This window comes from Meles meles, chromosome 4 (assembly GCF_922984935.1).
Source record: "Meles meles chromosome 4, mMelMel3.1 paternal haplotype, whole genome shotgun sequence".
Lineage (NCBI taxonomy): Eukaryota > Metazoa > Chordata > Mammalia > Carnivora > Mustelidae > Meles > Meles meles.
Window position 1 is genome coordinate 162,883,324 of NC_060069.1, and position 20,538 is coordinate 162,903,861.

The window sequence follows — 20,538 nt, forward strand, 5'->3', positions numbered from 1 at the left end:
CCTGGGCCTTTGAGCAGTGTTCTGTGTGCTGAGAGCGTGGACCCAGACACCGTCCATCCAAGGCCATTTACTCATAGCCTCCTTGGGCCTCAGTCTCCTCAGTAGAATGGGATCATAATAATGCTGGCCTAGTGGGGCAGCTGCGAGATGGAGTATAATTGCAAAATACTCAGAACAGGGCCTGGGGCGCGGTGGGCGGGATGTGTCTGGTACGTAAAATGACCGCCGGAGGAAGAGATCCCGCGCAGGTGAGGACAGAGGCTTGGAGATGGCCGGCCAAGCGGCGGACGGGTCTCTGTGCCCTGCGCCTCAAGGGAGACCTGAGTGAGGCCCAGCTCTCCGACGGCAGAGGACAGCTGAAAGCAGGGTAGGCCCCTTGCCGTGGCTCCTGTCTGGGTCTAACAGGCTGCCCCCAGCCCCTGCAGGAGGGGGCTGCCAGGGAAACCCCCACGGGGTGGAAAGTCCAAAATTCTCCAAGGAGCCTCGCAGATTGTTGGCGAGAAGCTGGGCGGCGCCTGCAGGCCGGCCTGGCTGCTGACCCAGGTGTACCCACAAGGCTTTCACAGCTGGAGAAAAGCCAAGACTCAATCCTTTTGGCTATTTTTATCCCCTGGACCATTGTCTTGTGGTTAAGGTGTCCCTTGATGAGGCGGCTGCTGGGGAAAGCTCGGCCGGCTGTGGAGGGGCGTTATAGGGCAGCCTGGCCCGAAGGAGGGGGACACCGAGCTGCCAGGGGGTGGCCGCAGCCACCCTAACGCCACCAGCACGGCTCCTCAGCACCCCTGGAACCTCTCTGTGGGACCCCTGCAGCTTGCCGGCCCAGCAGGTGCCCTCAGATGGGACACGAGGTGCTCGGTTCCCTGAGACCAGACCCCCACGAGCGGGGACGCGGCTGCCCCAGCAGATGCTACGGTCAGCAGTGACCCTGACGTCCGCTTTCTTTCAGAGGCCACAGTGCGTCCCACGTGCAGAGCGGCCTGGCCGGGGCTGGGGCGAGCATGTGCTTCTCTGAGAGCGCGGCCGGCCCGGAGTCCGTGGGGGCCCGGGGGTGTTCCCTCTGGGCATCTGTGAGGGCACAAGGCAGGACAGGCGGGGACCGCCCCAAGCCCCACACCTCCCCCACAGCACTGCGGCCGCTAGGCTCGCAGCCCCCAAGGGAGGGCCCACACACAGGTCCCAGCTCTCTGGGTGACGACCCCCACAGCCCGAGCCCAGGCTTGTTCCCGAACACCCCAGAACACCCATCGGGCAGCAATCCGAGGGACCCAGGCCCAGGGAGGGGGACAAACCCACACAGGACTCCCGTGGCAAGAGGAGGGGGCCCTCAGGACCCCCCCCAAGAACTCCCACCGCAGTAGAGAATGTAGGGACCTAAACTCGTGAGAGATCTTGGTGACACCCTAAGGGAATCTGTCTTGCCCCTCCCCTTGCCCAGGCGACCCCTCCTCCCAGCCCAGCACTGGCCTGACCCCGGGCTTCCTGGGTCCTCCCGCCCCACACTCACCACCAGTCCACCCAAGACTGTCCAGGTTCTTCTTCCAAAAGACTCCCGTGGCTCTGAAGCCGGCCGCCTGGACGCGCCTTTCGTCTGTGGCCCTGGTGCGTCCGCCCTAGGCCACGCTGGGTCCCACGATCTGGCAGCACCCGGCCCCCCACACTCACCCATCATAGCCTGGGATGCGGGCCCCCATCTGCTACAGCCCCCCAGGAGGCCTCCCCGCTTCCCTGCACCATCCTCCAGCCTCTGTCGCCAGCCCCGGAAAGGCTCCTGGGGCGTCCCTCCCCAGGGCTGTGAGCAGGACAAGGACAGGGGCCCATGCTCAGGGGCATCCGTCCGCCGCGCCAGCTGCCTTCTCCAAGCTTTTTCGGAAGACACCTGCAGGGAGGGGCGGTAGATTGCCGCTGGATCCCCCGGGTCGTGGGCTCCTGTCGAAGATGGGTCTCAGAGAGGGACAGCGGCTGGGCCAGCATCACAGCCTGTAGGCAGCGCCCGGTGCTGTACCCACTGGCATGCACTCCGTCCTCCATTAGACGGGCACTCCTCCATCTGACCCTCCTACAGCCCGGGCCCAGGGCCCTGAGCAATGGGTGGTAATGCCCACTCCCCACCGGGGACCCTGCCTAGTCAGCCCCGTGGTCCTGGGCTGAGTGTCCCGTCCCTTGGGTGAGGTGGAGAGTGCCTGGGCCGGCTGCCTCCCAGCCCTCTCCTGGGTCGGCCCCAGCCCAGAAGCCTCCTTTACACAGGGGAGAGATGCCAACAGCCTTCTGGCGGGTGCGGAACCGGGGGGCCTGGGGCCTTGTCCTCATGGATTACATGAAGTTTGCACCCGGCCCCTCCCTCTGGCCGTGATTGGCTCTGGGGAAACACAGCCTTTGCTCTTTTCGGGGGAGTCTGCTATAATAGAGACGGGGTGCTGGCTGGGCTCAGCCCTCCACAGGTGCCCGCCCAGCTGTGCCCCCGCGCAGGTGCCCGGCAGGGCAGGGGCCGCGCCGGGCCCAGGAGGCCGAGATGGCCCAGACACTCCCCAAGTCCAGTGGCGCCCCAAGGCCGCGGGACCCCAGGCGGGGAGAGGGGGCCCCGAGCCCCAGGCCCCCAGAACCCGTGACGGTGGGCGAGGCCCGGGCAGGTGGGGACACCGTGCTGCGCCGTCTCCTGAGGCTGCACCGCACAGAGATCGCCGTGGCCGTGGACAGCGCCTTCCCGCTGCTGCACGCGCTGGCCGACCACGACGTGGTCCCCGAGGACAAGTTCCAGGTGGGCCCCAACCCGGACTCCCGGCACCCCCCAGTGTCCCCAAGCCCTGCCGTCGAGCCAGGGCCAATGTCTGGAGGGCAAGCTTCAGATGGGCCTTACCGGCCCCCCACGAGTGGGGGTCAGAAGGTTGGGATGGGGCTGCTGGTGTGATCACGGGTCGGGGGCCTGGCCTGCAGGACAAGTTCCTGTCCTCCCGATGCCCTCCCATCCCTCCCGAAGCCGCCCTCCAAGCCAGGGGTGCGGTCCCCGAGTCCCAGGCCGGCCCCCTCGCTCCCAGCACCCTCGGGCATGCCACGCCCACCTCGACCCCGGGGCATGGACGCGGCACCCACTTCTGCTGCAGCACCCTCCGGGGGGGGGGTGGCAGGAAGTGGCGGTATTGGGGAGTCAGGCGGCCCACTCCCGCCCCTGCTGCAGGAGACTCTGCGTCTGAAGGAGAAGGAAGGCTGCCCACAGGCCTTCCACGCGCTCCTCTCGTGGCTGCTGACCCAGGACGCGGCGGCCATCCTGGACTTCTGGAGGGTTCTCTTTAAGGACTACAACCTGGAGAGATACGCCCGGCTACAGCCCATCTTAGACGGCTTCCCCAAAGGTGGGGAGGGTACTGTGGGGGGACGGGGGTCCCACAGTGCTCGGGCCCCCCTCGCTGGGGGCCTGCGGCGGCTGGAATCACCCCAGCTGGACTGAAGAGGGAGGGTCGGGGCGTGGTCAGGGAGCCCCCAGACATCACCTAGGACCCTCCTGGCCTCTGCGTGCCGAAGGGCCAAGGTCTTGCCCTCCTTGCCACGGTGGGGGCTCCGGTCTTGAGGCTCGGCCCCCTCGCACCCTGCAGATGTGGACCTCAGCCAGTCCCGGAAGGGGAGGAAGCCCCCGACGGGCCCCAAGGCCCCAGCGCTGCTGCCCAGACCCCCCACCAAGAGGAAGGCCCTGGAGGAGCCAAGGGTCGCCCTGCCCGTGGCATCGTCTCCGCGGGGGACCTCCAGCCCAGGTGCCTAGTTGAGGAGCTAGTGGGCCACAGACTGCCCTGGGGAGCGCCTCACCCCCGACCACACTCCCTTCCCCACCGCCTGGCCTGGGGCCTGCCCGGCAGGGGCTGAAGAGGTTCCCTCTGGATACCTAGAGGGTGAGCCCAGCCGTCCCTTGTCCCAGGACCCTGGGAGGTAGGCAGGATGTGGACACCAGAGCTCAGTAAAGCAAGGGGACCCCAGCGAGTTGGGGAGGCCCCACCCAATGCTCTCCAGCCCCGGCCCTGGGCCTCTGGCCTTGGCCCCAGCAGGGAGACAGGGCCGGGCTGGTGCGCTCCCCCTGCAGGCTTGCAGGCGAAGGCCAAGCCGTCCAAGAAGCCCGAGAACAGCGCGGAGCCACAGCGCCTCCCGCCGGGAACCGGTGAGCCAAGCATCCTGTCGACCGGTCCGCGGCGGCCGCGGTCAGGGGATCAAGGGCCGAGATGGGGTGCTGCCCTCAGAGGGCCTGTCCTGGCGTCTCAGATCGCCCCACGTGTGGCCGGCCCCGTGTCCCCATCCTTCAGGGTCAGCCCAGACCACGCTTCCTTCAGAGTGTCCCGCTTGTCCGTCTGCTGGACGAAGCCTGGCCCCTCTCTGTCCCCTCCTTGCCCCAGCCGGGGGGACCTCAGAGACCTCCTGTGGTCACCTGACCTGCAGGCCGCCCCGGAACTTGGCCTCCCTCCCAGCAGCCCAGGGCCAGGTGCTGGGGTCCGTGTTCATCCCCACCTGTCGTGTGGAGTGAGTTCACACACACACCCAGCACGCAGGCACACACACGGGTTCTCTCTACAGTTACTCATGGGCTGCCTGTCTGTCTGCGTCCAGGGGCTGGACCCCCTCCAAGGCTCACCCTGGGCAGGAGGAAAGAAGGGTTCCAAAGCCCAGGCACCTCTTGCCCCCCGTCGCCTGCAGGGAGGGGTTCAGGGGCTCTCCTTCCGATGGGTGACCCCCCATCTGCGGCTCCCCTCCTCAGGAATTCAGACCATGTCCACTTCGGTCCAGAGGGCCGTGACGGTGTCGTCGGGGGACGTCCCAGGAGCCTGTGGGGCGGTGGAGGGGATCCTCATCCAGCAGGTGTTTGAGTCAGGTGGGCGGCTCACAGGGGCTGCCGGAAGGACGCAGGCCCCCCAGACCCCTGTCCACCCCGAGCGCCTGGCGGCCCCAGCGCCACTGGGACCATGAGTCTGCGACCTCTTGAGGGGGATGGGCACGGAGGCCTCCCCTCGGGCTTGCGGGGCTTCTGGACTTCTGGGGGGCCAGCGGTCCAGGGCCACAGCCTGGGTCAGCTCTGCGCACTCAGACGGGCCCCTCAGGGTCTTGGACTCACCCAGCAGGTTCTCCCGCAGGACAGCCTGAACACCTGCGCGCCCCACCTCCCTTCCCTCCCTCGGAGCTGCGCAGCTGGCAGCTGCCCGTGGGGATGCTGAGGACAGTGAGGGCCAGCTGGCTCCTGCGAGCCAACGCCGGCCCTGGTCTCACGCCCCAGGGAGGGTCCCGAGGACCCTGCAGGAGCTCCCCACGTCAGTTGTGACCAACGGCCACAAACTGGGCAGCTTCGAACAACAGACTCCCCAGATCAGGGTGTCGCAGGGCCCTGCTCCCTCCGACGGCTCCGGCTCCGGAGGATACTTTCCCGCCTCACAGCTCCCTCCCGGGGATGCTGGCAGGCCTCCACCCTGCGGTCACTGCCGCCAAGCCACAGGGTCTCCTCCCTGTGTCTGTGTCCTCTCCGCTCTTCTTGGGGGCACCCGTCATCGGACCCAGTGTCCCCAGTGTCCCTTGGGAGCCTGGTCCCCAGCAGAGCAGGGCTCAGCGGGGCGGGGGCACGGCGGGAGGCAGCTGCTGAGAGCCTGTCCAGGGCACCTGGCCCCGGGGCCGCTGAGCGGGACTCAGCTGGCCTCTCCTCCTAGGCAGTGCCAAGAAGTGCATCCAGGTCGGGGGGGAGTTCTACACGCCCAGCAAGTTCGAAGACCCCAGCGGGGGCAAGAGCAAGACCAGGAGCAGCAGCCTGAAGACGCTGGTCCGGGCCAAGGGGCCCCAGGTTTCTGCCCCTGTAAGCACTGCCCTCTGCACCCGGAGCTCAGCGGGGACAGGGCCTGCCGGAGGAGGGGCTCCTCCGGTGCTGACCCTCCCCTTCCCCCCAGCAGGGCGGAGGGGAGCTGAGAGCCGGCCTGCAGGGTAGGGCACAGGCGGCTCCTGCCCTCCCCAGTGAGCCCCAGCCCCACCAGGTAATGCCCCGCCCGTGGGGGGTGGGGGGTGGGACACGCTTCCACCGCCTTCTGCCCCATGCCTGGGGCGCTCCCCTGGGGGTGAGGCCAGAGGCCTAGTTTTCCCTTAGCACTGCTTTTCCTGGTAACACACAACTGTAAAATTTCAAGTAAGTCAAGGAAAGCGAGTCCTACCGGGCTTTGGCCACCACGGTCTGGTCTAGGCACCCGCTGTCCCTTGTCTCCCAGCCGGCCAGTGGGTGGGGGTGGCCCCTGCTGGGAGTCAGGAAGTGGAGCATCCGTTCCTGTCCTTGGGCTCCCAGCGCAAGGTCACGGCTCTGACAGCCCCCCTCCCACACCAGGCGGGGTGCTGGGCCCCAGGCACTCAGGAAGGGCGGGATCCCTGCCTGCCTCCAAGGGCGCCCGGGAAGGCAGTGGCCAGGGGCGGGGGCTGGTATGACAACGAGTGTACTCGTCGCTGTGCCAGGCTGCCTGGTCTGGTGGACTTCTGGAGGAGGTGACCACGCGGAGGAGACTAGGGCACCATTTGGGTAGGGCTGTGAGGTGTGGACATCTCAGAGGCGGGGACGTTGGGGGAGGGCAGGGAGCAGGGGCAGAATCTGGGGCGCGGGCCAGCAGGGAGCAGGCAGGGGACGGCACGGGCAGGTCTTCCAGAGGCTGCGTGTGTCTTGCCCGCGTCAGAAGAACGAGGACGAGTGTGCCGTGTGCCGGGACGGGGGGGAGCTCATCTGCTGCGACGGCTGCCCCCGCGCCTTCCACCTGGCCTGCCTGTCCCCGCCGCTCCGGGACATCCCCAGGTGAGCCCGGTACGCTGGCCCCCAGGCCGCCCCCGCCTGCCTCCGTGGCCTCTTCTCCCCAGTGGACCCTGACCCTGGGCAGGAGGCTGCCAGAAGTCTCTCTGTTCCGAGGCTGGGAGGGAGGCCTTCGTTCACATCACTGGACAGTGACCTCCCCCTGTGGCCACACGTCTCCCCCATCAGTCCTCAAGCCTGGCCAGGAGGGGGGCCCAGAGGGCAGAGAAGAAGGAAGGCTCCCGGTGACAAACAGCTGTCCTGTCCCGTCTCACCGCACACCCCCCAGCCCAAACTTCCCCGAGCCGCAGGTCCCCCCTCTCCAAGCAAGGTCAACCTGTCCTCCCATCTGCCTCCTGGCTCTCCCTTCCCCGGACCTCCCAGCCCCAGCCTCTCCCACCAGCTCCCACAGCAGGAGGGGAGGAGCCTGGGTGGGACAAGTGGCCCCCATTCTACCCTGGCCCAGCCCCTGAGTGACCTTGACCAGGTGGCTTGTCTCTGAGCCCCAGATGCTTGTCACTGGAATGAGAGGGCTCGGGCGGGGCAGCCGTCCTCCTTCCTGCCCTTGACCACGTCCCCTTCTGCTGGGCACCACCCGCTTGTGGAAACGTGGGTCCGGGGGGTATGAACACCCCGGCTCAGAGAGGTCCCGCTGACGCGGCGGGGCCCATGAGAGTCACGCCCAGGCTGCTGCAGGTTAGCGGGAGTCCCGGATTCTCAGGGCCCGGCAGAGACGCTCTCAGACGGGATACCGACAAGGCTAGCGAGGGCCACCCCACCGGGCATGACCTCCCCAGTGTCCTGGGCTCTCCTGCAGACTGGCCTGCCCGGGCCTCCGTTTCCCCACCTGAAAAGGGAAAGGGGTGACTTGGGGGGAACTTCAGGCCTCCCCTGCCCTGCGCACTGGGAGTCAACTGTCCCTTCTGCTTGCCTTGCACGCCCCTGGCTGGTGGCCACGGGAGCAGCGGGACCTGGAGGTGCTCCAGATGCCTGCAGGCAAAAGCCCCACCGGACCTGCCCCGGGCCGAGGAGCCCCCGCCCCCGGAGCCGCCCGCGGAGCCCCCGGTACGCGCAGGCCCCTTCCAGGCCCTCTGTCCAGCCTCCTGGCGGCTCCTGCAGGCCGGGCCAGCCCCAGCCACGCAGCTGTGCGCCTCCCTGCCCGGGCCTGGCCTCACCAGCTCGGCTTTCCGCACTGGGAAGTGGCCCTTTCGGTGGCCCCGTTTCTCGGCGCTGGCCTCAGCTCTGTCGGTCCAGCACAGGGATGCCCCTCGCTACTGAGAACGTTCTCTCAGAGTGTTTTGAGCATCCGGTTGCAGCGGGACGCGAGTGATAGGACACAGGCCCCGGTCCAGACTGAGCTCACCGACACCTCTCGAGGGCCACGGACACCCGCCTCAGATGCGGGCGCAAGGACCTTGCTGAGCCACTGGACCCAAACCTTTCTGACCCAGTGTGGGGTCCCCCCGACACCAGCTCCCCTGGGCTCCCAGGGTCCGGGGATCACTGACACCCTGGGTGGCCCTGTGCCAGTCCCCCCGTGGCCTCTCCAAGCACTGACCCTCCGGTTCCAGGTTCTTCTGGGACTGAGGCTGACGGGAGAAGAGGGGAAGGGACTGTCCAGGGAGACCCTGGTCGAGATGGACACCACGGCCCCCTACAAGCACCTGCCAGCCCCACCTTCGGCAGCCCCCTTGCCGGCGCTGGACCCCTCTGCCCTGCGCCCCCTACTGTGTGTGGGCCCTGAGGGGCAGCAGGTGAGGGGGTGCTGGGGTCCGGCGGCTGTCTGCGGGGCACTCAGGGCCTGGAGGCCCCCACATGGAGCTCTGACACGCAGGGGGGAGGGGGTCGTCGTCAGATGGGGGTCGGGGTCAGGGTTGAGGGAGGCCTTTGCCAAGGACTGGAGAGGGCAGCCTGGGGGCTGGGTGATGGAGGAGCACCCCAGAACCAGGGCGGGGGGCTGGGGGGACAGGGAGCTGGGAAGAGCGGTGGGAAGGAAGCTTCCTGAGGGACCCCAGCGGGAGTGATTTTCTGTACCCCATCCTGAGACCCCTACCCCCAGGCACCACGATAAGGGGGTGGCCCCTCATGTTGGGGAGTCCCAGTCCCCCACCTCCTCCCGCTTCTTCTGGGGGTGCGGTCCTGGGGTCCCCTTGACCAGCCCTAAAAAGGGGGTCTGGGCCCACCAAGGCACAGGAGGTCTCTCCTGGCTGCAGTCCGATCTGTCCCGAGTCCCTGAGCTCCCAGGGGCGGGGCAGAGGGCGTGGCCGTGCGCACCCCCCCCCCCCCACACACACCCCCGGTCACCGCGCTGTTCCGCTCCAGGGCCCCGCGGGCGCGCGGTGCGGCGTGTGCGGGGACGGCACGGACGCGCTGCGGTGTGCGCACTGCGCCGCCGCCTTCCACTGGCGCTGCCACTTCCCCGGGACCGTCGCGCGGCCAGGGTGAGTGCGACGACGGCTGGGGCGCCGCGCCGGGGAGGGACACCGCTGGCCGCGGCACCCCCAACACCCTCGTCCGCTGTGCGCAGGGCCGTCCCGCGCTGCCGATCCTGCTCCGGAGACGCAGCCCCGGCCCCCGTGGAGGGGGCGACCGCCCCGAACCCCGCCCGCGCTGCGCTAGGGCCTGCCAAGGTCAGTGCTAGCCGGGGAGGCCTGACCCCGCGGGGTTGGGGTGGCCGGGACACCTCCAGGGACCGCCCAGGTGCCCGCTTCCCGGGTGTGCACCAGCGAACCCCTCGTTGGTTGTTTTCACGAGGCACAGTTTGTTCAGACGGGCCCCTTTTGGGTAACTTAGCATCGGTTTGAAAGGGACACCCACTAAGCAACAGTGGTATGAGTTGGCAGTTGGATGCCCCGTTTCCCGGTGTCCGGGCCCAGCCCCGAGTCCCCCTCTCCCGGTCCCTGGGGCGCACGTAGCCCCGGTGGGTGGGGGCGAGGCAGGAGCAGCACGGAGGTCACACACCCGGCAAGAGCAAGCCCGCTGGGCTGCCCAGTGTGGCCCGGCTGTGCGGGGCTCCTCGTCCTCCCGCCCCGCTGGGCACCCCGCCCCGGGCCCTGCAGCCCCTTCCTGCCGCCAGCCAGGAGAGCTCTCCGTGATCATTAGTCTGCCTTCCTGCTGAGCCGCACTGGGCCCGGGAGCCCGAGGCCTGGGAGTCCCGTGTGCAGGGCTTCCTGACGTGTCCCCGACCCCCGCACAACCTCTGAGGGCCCTGGGGGAGGCGAGAAGTCCCACCCCCATCTGTGGCCCATCCTCCTTCCCAACAGTACCACGTACTCCCCGGACACGCTGTGTGGGTAACAGGCCAGCCCAGGAACTGGGGGGCCAAGGCCGTGCCCACGAGGGGACTCCCGCACAGTCCCACAGCCTGGCCCGCACCTGCCTGCGCGCACTTCGCAGGTGGGCCTGGAAGGCTTGTTCCCGCCCATCTGCACCGCGCATGCGCAAGCGCGCGGCCCGGAGGAGGGGGGCGGGCGGGGAGCCCTGTGCCCGCCCCACCCCGGGGGGTCCTTCCGGAAAGAAGATGCTTCCTCTTAGACACCTGGGATCTTTGCTTTTAAAAGACCTCGTCCTTGAGATGTAACAAGTAATGACCTTGGAGAGTAGCCGTCCCCGCCCCCTTGGCCCCTCCCCGGCCCCACCTCCCCCAGGTGCAGTCCCGAGAATGTGGGTGTGGCCCCGACCTCTTTCCCCGGCCCCGCCCCCTCGCCAGACACGCCCTGGAGGCTGTGCTGCCCCTTCCCGCCCTGGGGCTGGTGCTGCCTGCCAGGACCCACGATGATGAGCTGGGACTTGGCGATCTTGAGCCAGAATCTGGCCGTGTCCTGTGGTTCGTTCCCCGGCCTGGCCCTACCCAGGGGCACCGCGGGCTCTGGCAGTGTTTGTTGGACGGTTGGATGGCTGGCATAGGACCAGGCACGTTCCTCTCTGGGCCTCAGTTTCCCCATCCATAACAGGTTCCCTTCTAGTTCTCTAAGTTGCCTGGCTTTCCCCAGAAGGCTGCGCGTAGCAGGTGGAGGCAGGCAGGCCCTGGGGGCCTTGGGGAACCAGCTTCCAGTGGGGCCAGGGGGCTGGCCGGCAGCCGGGAACTCCCTCATGCCCACCCTGCCCGTGCCCAGCAGCCTGGGAGGAGCCAGGTGCTAGAATTCGGATGCCGGGGCCCTGCCTGGGGCAGCGTCCCCCCACTGCCCTGGCATGAGCCTCTGCCCCCAGGCCCTCTCCCCGCCCCTGCCCCCGTTGCCTCGGCAGGAAGTCCTGCTGCTTTTTGGCAGTCCCTAGCAGGGGTGCAGAAGCTGGGCTGACCTTCCTTTCCTGGGCTGCAGGCAGGGGACGGTTCTGCTGGTCACGAGCCGGTTCTGCACAGGGACGACCTGGAATCCCTCCTAAGCGAGGTAACACGTCACCCACTGGTCCCCAAAGCAGCCGGCACCCAAGTCTCCCAAGCGGCTGGGACGCCTCCCTTCTCTGGGGCTCCCAACACCACAGGCCCGTGCAGGCCCCTCCCCACGCATGCAGGAGCCCACAGGGGGCCCTGAGCCCTTCCCGCCTCCAGCCCTGTCCGGGGGTCCTAGACCTGGGGTCCGGGGACTGCAGAACCTCACATCAGCACTGCTGAATCCGGCGTCCGCCACGGGTGGGTCGGGCGGCCCGGAACCCCTCAGTGGACCTCTCACGGCCCCATCATCCTCATCCAAGGACGAGCAGCTTCAGTCACTGGGCCAGAGGTCAGACTCCTCCAGCCATCCCCAGAGCCAGTGCGCCGACATGTGTCCTCCTCGGGCCATGGGACCCTGCTCTGTGCAGTGGGCTGGGAGCATGGGGGCCCCACACAGTGCAGGTGTCTTGGGGGGGACCCCAGACCTTGTAGCTCAGGCAGGGGCAGCTGCTGGAGACCGGGCCCCTGAGTGCAGGGAGGGAGAGAGCCCGGGGAAGAAGGGGCAGAACAGCCGCGGTGGCCACGCCCCATGCTTACAGGGTGCTATGACGGAGCACTGGATGAGGAGTCCTCCCCACCCCCCCGCACGTCTTGTGGTGCCTTGGGCCTCAGTTTCCCTACCTCTGAACGGGAGGGTCAGGGTGCGCAGAATGCCTGGTGACCCTGCAGGCCAGGCTGTGCACACCTGTCTGGGGGCTGTGCTCGGTCCCCGAGTCCCCGCTCTGCTGTTTTGCAGCACTCCTTCGACGGTATCCTGCAGTGGGCCATCCAGAGCATGGCCCGCCCGCTGGCCGAGGCGCCCAGCTTCCCCTCCTGATCCAGGACGGCCGGGGTCTGTGGGGCAGCCCTGGGGGAGGGGAGGCCCCCCCGCCGAAGCAGCCTCTGCTGGGAGCGGACCCCTGCCCCCCGCTCCGAGTCAACATGCCCGTGAGTCCCCGCTCGTGCTCACGGTGGCCTGCCCTGAGCAGGCAGCAGGACACACGTCCCAGCCCTGGGGGCCGGGTTAAGACCAAGAAAAACAGAAAGGTCCGGGTGTCGTCTACACTGGGCTTGCAGCCGCGACTCATCTTTGTGCGCAGGCCAACATCGCACAGACTCAGATAAAAACCACTGGGGGGGCGGTGACAGGCTGTCCGGTGGGGGGAGGGCCCCTGCCTTTCCCGTGCCCCAGGCGTAGGCCGCGCTGGCGGGAAGGGACGGCCCGAGAAGCGGACAACGCGCTCCTTTCTCTGCTGGCTTCTGTCCCCGCCATTCACCTGCGGTGAGGTCCAGGCCCCCCCATCGTCTGCTGCCCCCACGGCCCCCCAGCTCCTGCGTCCCTCAGAGCCTTGGGGGCTGACCGCCTCCTTCCCTCGGGGCTCCCCGTCTGGCTTCTTGTCTGCCCCAGCGCCGCCTCCTTGTTCCATCAGACATTTACCCAGGAGACCTTGGTGGCGGATCGTCCGTATCTGTCCAGGCACATGGGTCCGAGGGGGCTATTCTGGCTGGAGGGACAGATCACGTGTAGGAGGCAGGTGACCTCCGTGAGGCATGAAGCAGGCCCGGGCCGGGGCAGGAGGATGCTGGGGGAGGAGGCTGAGGGGGCAGGTCGGGGGACAAATGCCGGGCCGGCGGGTCGCGGTGAAGGGGCCACAGGGCCAGCACCTCCCCTTCTGTTCCTCGCGGCGCATGATGTGGTCAGATGCTGGCCCACGGCCGGGGTCCGACCCGCCTAGGACACAGCTCCTGGGCTGGTCGTGGTGGAAGAAGACGTCGGGGCCATCAGAGCTCCCCACCCGTAGGGACCCCGTGGTGGATCGCCCTGATGGGGAGGGAGGGAGTGGCCGCCAGCCTTGCCCTGTGTGGACAGCTGAGCTGGGACCCGTGTGCTGACTTGGGACGGCAGCTTGCTCCCCCCACCCCCGGGCAGCCCAGCCAGGGAGTGACATCAGGGATAGGACTCATGGCCCTCGGCCCCCCGGGGGTCTGGCTGGCTCACCCTGCTCCTCTGGGCACCTCGGTCCCCACATGGGCTTCTTAGGTAGCCCCTTGGGAATGGGGCAGGAGGGGCTGGTCCCCCAGGACAGCTGTGCTTTAGGGTCGGGTCAGGGCTGGGAGGCCAGACCAACCCCCAGCGGCCGGGGGTAAGCGCCCCGTGACCCTTAGTTGAGTTGCTTGTTCAAACGAGGATGCCCCCTGGGTGGACATTGGCGTTTTGAGAGCAAACAGGCAGCTGGCCCAGCCAGGCCGTGTGGGCAGTGGTGGGACAGACGGACAGTGGGACAGCAAGGCTGGGAGGGGCGTCCCCAATGTGTAGGAGGGTGATCACATATCTGGACTGGGATAGACAGAGACGGGCATGGGGAGGCGGTGCCCACGAGCAGGCCCAGGCTCGGTGGCCCAGAGCAGGGTAGGGGCACGGGGGGCGGGGCACTCCCAGCTCACAGCGTCCCGCTTCCCTGATGGAGGCGTGCCGTGGGGCCCTGAGCCCAGCCTGTCCCGACCCCCTCGCTGACGCTGACGGGATGCAGTGGAACTGGACCTTGAGCAGCTGCTGGGGGGCCTGAGGTGGGGGAGGGACTGTGCTAGGGAGCTGACGAGGAGAACCCACATGCTGGAACCCTCCTGCCCATCGGCGTCCACATCCCCCCTTCTGGAATGCACCCTGAGCAGGAATCCTTCGGCCGCTGTGCGCAGACGTGGGCTGGCCTGCCCACTGGGTCTCCCCTGGGGGTTCCGGGGCCTATGGACCCCAGCTCCCTCCGAATCCCTCTACAGACCGGCCCATGGAGGCCCCCCCGGGGGCTCAGGGCTCCCACTGGTGGCCACCCTGGCTCATCTCCTTAAGCTCAGGCTCCTCCTCTGGGGGGTCTGAGGCCCTGAGCTCCCCTCATCCGGCCACACTGTGAGCCACGAGGCTTCATGGGTGCCTCTATCGGGCGGCACTTCCATCCTTGAGAAACCGCGAGAACCGTCTGGTGTGCGTGGCTGGAGGTGCAGAAGGATCCCTAGCCCCAGTCTCCAGCCCCAGGCCAGGGACAGCGGTGGCCTGGACGGGGCCCGTGTGTCCACATTTTCAGTCGCTCTCTGCTGGCCATGAGCCTGCCTTCCCGTGGCCGTCGGGTGTCTCCAGCGTCTCAGACAGGACGACAGAAATGAGCAGAGCGACTGCCTTCCCGGGGGGCCCTGCAGCCCTGCAGCTGGCCCGGCCGAGTTCCGTGCACCGAGAACGGACGCCCTGCCAGCTGTCACACGTCCGCTTGCTCTCGTCTGTCTTTCCGTGGGGGTGGAAGTTTGTCTGGCTCGTCTAGCCTGAGAACAATGTCTGCCTTTGTAACGGCCCGAGTGGTGGGTGTGCGCTGGGCCGAGCCGGTCCTTACACCCGGCGCCCACCACCCTGGCTTCCCGCAGCGCGGCTCCTGCCACAAACGCTCAGTGCTGGGGGTGCGGGCACGGCCAAGGCCGTCCCTTCCCAGGGACTCCGCGTCCTGAGCTGCCGCTCCCTCGGCGGCATGTGTCCTCGTCGCCTCGTCTCAAAGGGACCCTGGGCAGACGGGGTTCGGACCTGTGCTCGTGACCTGCTTTTACCGGAAGCACCTCAGGAAGAGACCGTGTCTGAGCACCGTCACATTCCGAGATGCTGAGGGCCACCGGTGCTGGCCGGTCACCCAGGTGTCCTTTAAGAGTCCCAGCGGGGCTCAGCCCTGGTGCCCCCACCTTGGTGTTTCTTCCCAGTCCTCCGTCCACGCTCAGGTGCCGCACCAGCTCCCTGGCCGTGGACCCCACGTCTGGGGGCTGCGTTCAGACGTGAACCCGAGCTCTCTGCCCTGCAGCGGTGGTCCCCTCGCTAAGTCCCTTGCTGTTGGCAGTAAGCGCCTTGAAGACCTTTTTCTTTAGCGGGGCCGTGACTGGGCCAGAATCCCAGCATCAGCTCTGTCCGTCCAAAGAGGCAGCCAAGGCCTGTGGACAGGCCAGCACTTGCTTGGAAGACCTCTTGTCACTGGTAATGAGCAACGGCTGTGAGTTTCATCTGAGGCCAGGCCCTGCGGCCACTCCTGTCCTGAGGTACCCACTCCTGTTTGACAGACCGAGTGGGCTGGGCTGGTTCAGGGTCAGGGACATCGCTCACTAGTGGGCGAAGAGCCTGGTGTCATGTCTCTGTCCCTCCACCCCCACTCCCTTTGTGACCGTCTTTTGTCTAGTTACTTGCTGCCTGTCCCCTCCTGATGGTGTGTGCTGGGGGCAGTCTGTGTTACAGACCATGCAGAGACCAGGCTGACGAGGACCAGCGCAGAGCTGGTTGGCAAATACTGGCAGAATTAGTGACTACGACTTCGAAAATGCATCAAACATTCTGTGTTCAAGGCATATCTTGAGAAGTTGGGTTAGAGCCCCAGAGCGGAGTATTATCCAGACAATAGAAATGCTGAGTACAAGCCTGGGGGGGGAAACAGATGAGTATTAATTTAAATTAAGTGTATTTACTTACCTGTTTATATATTTCTATTTACATATATCTATGCACACACGTGGATGTAGAGTACGCGTATCTATAAAAAAGAAGGTATATAGAGTGTACATGTACAGGATAAATGTAAAAAGAGAATATACATATGTAGATACATGCACGTGTGTGTGTGTGTGTGTGTGTGTAATAGTGTGTGTTCACGCATGGGCGGAGGGAAGTACTGGGAGGAAACACGGAACAATGAGTACAGGTTGTTACAGCAGGGTTTATGCATGATTTTCCTCTGCAAGTTGTCATTCAGATTGTTTGTAAATAACTGTAAAAGTATGATTTCTGAAGGGCACGTCTACTTCTTGCTGGACATGCGTGCCTAGGGCTGGGAGCCCCTGTGTGTGGGTGGTCACCCCCTGCTGCCCCGAGCCTGCGCCTGCCAGTCTTGACAGAGCCTGTGTGTGAGTGTGAGTGAGAATGAATGAGCACTGCCTTGCCCTCCCCATTTCAGCGCGGTGCTTCCTATCATGGAGGCGGGGCTCCCGCTGCTTGTTCTCTGAACAGCCCTCATGATGCCCCCAGGAGCGGCTCTTACACAGAGATGAGGGGCAGCCCCAGGCCGAGACCGAGCAGCCACGCTGCCATAGCCGTAGGGCCGCATGGGAGGGTGGGGGGGCCTCCCAAGTGGACTCCATGAAGGCAGTGTCCAGCCCTGGTTGGCACAAACGCTGTCCCACCCTGTGTCCCCAGGCTTTCTGGTTGGGTGTCCTAAACACCCCACAGATCTGTCCCCTTCTCTGTCGTCCCACTGTAGAGCCAGCTGGCACTGCTTGGACCCCAGAGATAGCCACCTGCCCCCACTGCCTCTGCCCCCGGAACTATCCGTCCCCTCTGTCCACCACCCAGAGAGGTCTTCCTGAAGACCCTTCAGAGGAGCGGATGGGGTCAGGGGCATACCTGACCATTGTACTGCTCTTTCTACTCAAGTGTGTGCTTGAAACCCAACACGGCAAAATGGAAAAGCAGGCCCATGAGCAAGGACAAAACCCCCACAACAGACACTTGGGTCCTTTCCAAGCTGCCAGAAGGTGATTACAGTCCCTAAGCCTGCGGCCAAGCCAGCTGCACACCTTCCCAGAGGTGACATCCCAGCACTCCCTGTTGACCTGGGCAACCTCCCCAGGCAGGTCCCCGCCCTGCTCCTCTGTCTGACCCTGGACTGCATTTGTAGCACCTGTGTCTCCCTGTGGCCCAGAGACCACGAGCTGGGGACAGGCAGACGGGGCTTGTGGTGGGAGCCCTAGAAGGGGTCTTCTTTAGAGTTGAAGTGCAGGTGTTTGGGATGTTTCTGCAGCTGGTGCAGACAACCAGATTGGGCAAGTTCTGGGCCAGTGTAGGCAGGCAGGGGTCTCCCAAGATGTCTGCAAGCCAACCTCCATGCCACAGCCTTCCAGAAGATTCCCAGGCAAGTGTTGGGTGGTTCTGAGGCCTTGGTAGATGTACCTGGTGGGGACCCGACCTTGCTGGAGAGGAGGGGGCAAGCCAGCTGAGAAGCAGGTGGAGACCCACAGTCCCTTCCCCACCCCAGCAAAGGTCAGGAGGTCTGTTCTCTGGAGGGGACAGGCAGTGTGTCTGGACCTGAGAATGCCACCAACAGTTGAGACAGGGGCTTCTCCCTGAATGCACGTGTCCAAGTCACCACAGGCACCCCCTCTTTGTTTAGCTCCAGACAAAAGATGGGAAGACTCTTCCCTTGAGTCTGACCAGCCTAAAAGGACAACGGTCCTGGGGACTTCCCCAGCAAGTGGCCCGGCAAGGTCACTCTGCAAGTCTCAATGACCTGTCACCTGTCACAGAGGTTTCACTGCTTAACCACGACAGCCAACATTCCCCAGACATCCCTCCAACATGACCAAGAGCCAGACAAATAGAAAGAAGTAAAGACGAGTGGATGAAAGAAGAGACTTGGAACAGAGGAGAGAATGTTAGATATTAAATGAAACTGTCGAGATCCTTGGGAAGACGGGTCCTCTCTCCAAGAAACAAGAACAGGACTCTGTCAAAAGGAACATCCAGAGAATCAAAAACTTGTCTGCAGAGAGAACTTCACACAAGGTTGGGATATCAAGGGAAGGAAATCTCTCTGAAAGTAGAGCAGAAATGAGCTGGAAAATAGGGAAGTACGGACCATACACGGAGGTGGTCGGCCCAGGATCCAAGCTGTAAAGGACAGGTGCCCCCAGAAGAGGGAAGGGGACAGCAGAGCGGAAGAAGTCTTTGGGGAAAAAATTTAAGAACTTGCCCCAGGCGGAAAACACACACCACGGCACTGGGAGGGTGCAACGTGTGTCCAGCACAGCTGCGGGAAGCAGACCCGCTGATGCACCTCCTGGTGGAATTCCACAACAGCCGGGAAAGGAAGTTCTACAAGCTTCCGGAGAGAGGATATTGTGTGGTGTGCAAATGGTGAGGAACTGGGAGTGACTTTGACATCTCAGTAGCAACATTGGAAGCCATCGAACAATGGAATGAACGTCCCTCGCGATTCTGTAGCAAGATGCTTTCTAACTGAAATTCTGTATGCAGCAGACCTCCGTCGGGCATCAGGATAGAGCAATGCCACTTCAAACGCACGCAGAGCCTCCCAAAATGGCTCCATGAGTGCTTCGTCAGGAACATCCCAGAGCACGTGCCCCACCCAGATTCGGGACCTGGTGGATGTGAGATGCACAAAGGACGCTGGTGGGGACAGAGGTCCCAGGATGACAGGTGCGCACCTGATGGTGATGGCAGGATCCACACTGGGGCAGCAGGGCTCAGGGCGCCGTTTGAGGGCTGTCCTCCCCCAGAACAATGTGGTCCCCGCCATCGTTCCGTCTTCATAGTGTGACCCCGATTGTTATCTGGCCCGACTTGGCTTCACTGTGACCGATGAGCCTCCTTTTTCTCTGTGATAACAGGACGTGTATATCTGTCCGGTGTCTCCCAGACTCCTGACACGAGAGCTTCTAAAAGCCTGGGGGTTTCCCGATGTGTGGGGCTGAGAGGAGCACCTTGTGTTATTCAAAACCAGCCGCTTTCAACCACGCCTGAGGGTGTGTCAGCGAGGTGACTCTTGGGGGACTGGGGACTGGTCACCAGAACCAACCAGTGATCAGAGAGTGGGGGCTCTGAGCCCCCCCGACCTCAGAGAGAGTCAAGGGATTGAGGTTGAGCTGGTTACCAACGACTGGCAATGTAATCCATCGTTCTAACAGGACGGAACCCCCATAAGAATCCTAAGCACAGAGGTTTGGCGTGCTGCCGGGTTGGTGAACACACCCACCTGCCACCACGAGGACAGAAAGCTTCTGCACTTGGGACCCTTCCGGACCTTGCCCTCTGGACCTCTTCACCTGGCTGTCCATCTGCAGCCTTTATCATACCCTCTATAATAAATCAGTAAGGAAAGTGTTTCCCTGAGTTCTGTGAGCTGTCCTAGCACGTTATCAATCCTGAGAGGGGGAGTGCTGGGAACGCCCCAGAAGTGGCCAAGTCGGACAGAAGTGTGGGGGACCTGCGGCCCCACTGCTGTGACTGGCAGCTGAGGTCAAGGCGATCCTGTGGGGCTGAGCCCTTAACCTGGAGTCTGACCCTGACTGGGTAATTAGAGTCAGAACTGAATTAAATCATTGCACACCCAGCTGGTGTTGGAGAATCGGTTGGTGTGGGGAACACATCGGGCTCTTGATGTCAGAAAACATTCAACATTTTCTCTGTAGTCGGGACATGAGTTTGATCATCTGAGAGCCAGAGGGGGCCCTCGGTTTGCTTGGCAGCAGGACAAACCAGCCCAGTCCCCAATTATATGCCTGCCTAATGTCTAGGACCTGCCCACGCCAGAGCCTGGCTGGCTTGCTTCCCGGGAAGGGACAGTGGTGGCTTTAAAACATGTCAACACATTCTTTGATACCCATTTGTTCAAGAAGGGGGGCTTCATTCCTCTCCCCTCGAGTGCAGGCCGAACCCAGCATCTTGTTTCTAGTGAGCAGAATGAGCCAGAAGAGCCATGGGTGATTCCTGAGGTTAGGACATCAAAAGCACTGTGGCTTGCCCCTCGGAAGGCGTTCTCTGGGGGAAGCCAGCACCATGTTTGAGGACACGGAGGCGGCCACAGCCACGTGCCGTCGCAGGAGCAGCCCCTCACGGGAGATCCTGAACCGGAACCACCCCGTGGATCTGCTCTCCAAGCCCTGGCTCTCGGAAACCGTGAGATCGTGAAGGGGTATCACTTTACAGGCCTCCGAGTTTCAGGGTACTTGGTCACAGAGGTCTCCCTGAGAGCTGGCAGCTGTCGGGGGGACAGGCGGACTGTGACCCAGGGACCATTCCAGCTCTGCGAGAGCCTCGATCCAATAGTGGCTCCAGTGGCCTTTTCTTGCCCAGTGACCTTGTGTTTGCCACTTTCAGCTTTGCACCGCGAGACCGTGCAGTTTTAAGCGCACACACAGGTCCACAAACACTCACGTAAAGCTAGAAGAAAAGCAAGAAAATGGTGAGTGAAAACATCAGCATATTGGTTATCCTGGAGGGCACATCGGTGTCCGGCTCACACTCTCTACCCCGGACACCGTGCCTGCTGCGTTCGACCTTTCTGCGGGTAAACGAGATGTGCGGTCTGTCCACGCTGACCACTCCCCGGCCCCCTGCCCCTTGCCAGTCCCCAGACCCCTGTTCTTTTTCAATATTCCACACAATGGAATGATTTGTTTTGTTTTGTTTTGTTTTTGGGTAAAAGGCCATTTTAAATGTTGTTAGTTACCCTCTTTATTCGTTATTATCATTATCATTTGTGATAAAAAGATTTAACATGAGGTTTGTTTTTTAAGATTTTATTTGTTCACTGGGAGG

At 64.2% G+C, this 20,538-nt stretch overlaps 1 protein-coding gene across 1 annotated transcript; it reads left to right on the top strand.

The window, feature by feature from the left end:
• The first annotated feature begins 218 nt into the window (after positions 1 to 218).
• On the top strand, positions 219 to 16,932 carry AIRE (autoimmune regulator). Its single transcript, XM_046003720.1, has 16 exons — positions 219 to 367; positions 811 to 912; positions 2,467 to 2,755; positions 3,173 to 3,347; positions 3,588 to 3,743; positions 4,067 to 4,141; positions 4,733 to 4,850; positions 5,674 to 5,812; positions 5,907 to 5,987; positions 6,669 to 6,784; positions 7,744 to 7,843; positions 8,350 to 8,532; positions 9,101 to 9,219; positions 9,306 to 9,408; positions 11,098 to 11,166; positions 11,947 to 16,932. The coding sequence occupies exons 1-16, from the start codon at positions 219 to 221 to the stop codon at positions 12,025 to 12,027; spliced, it is 2,055 nt and encodes a 684-aa protein (XP_045859676.1). The 3' UTR covers positions 12,028 to 16,932.
• The last annotated feature ends 3,606 nt before the right edge of the window (positions 16,933 to 20,538 follow it).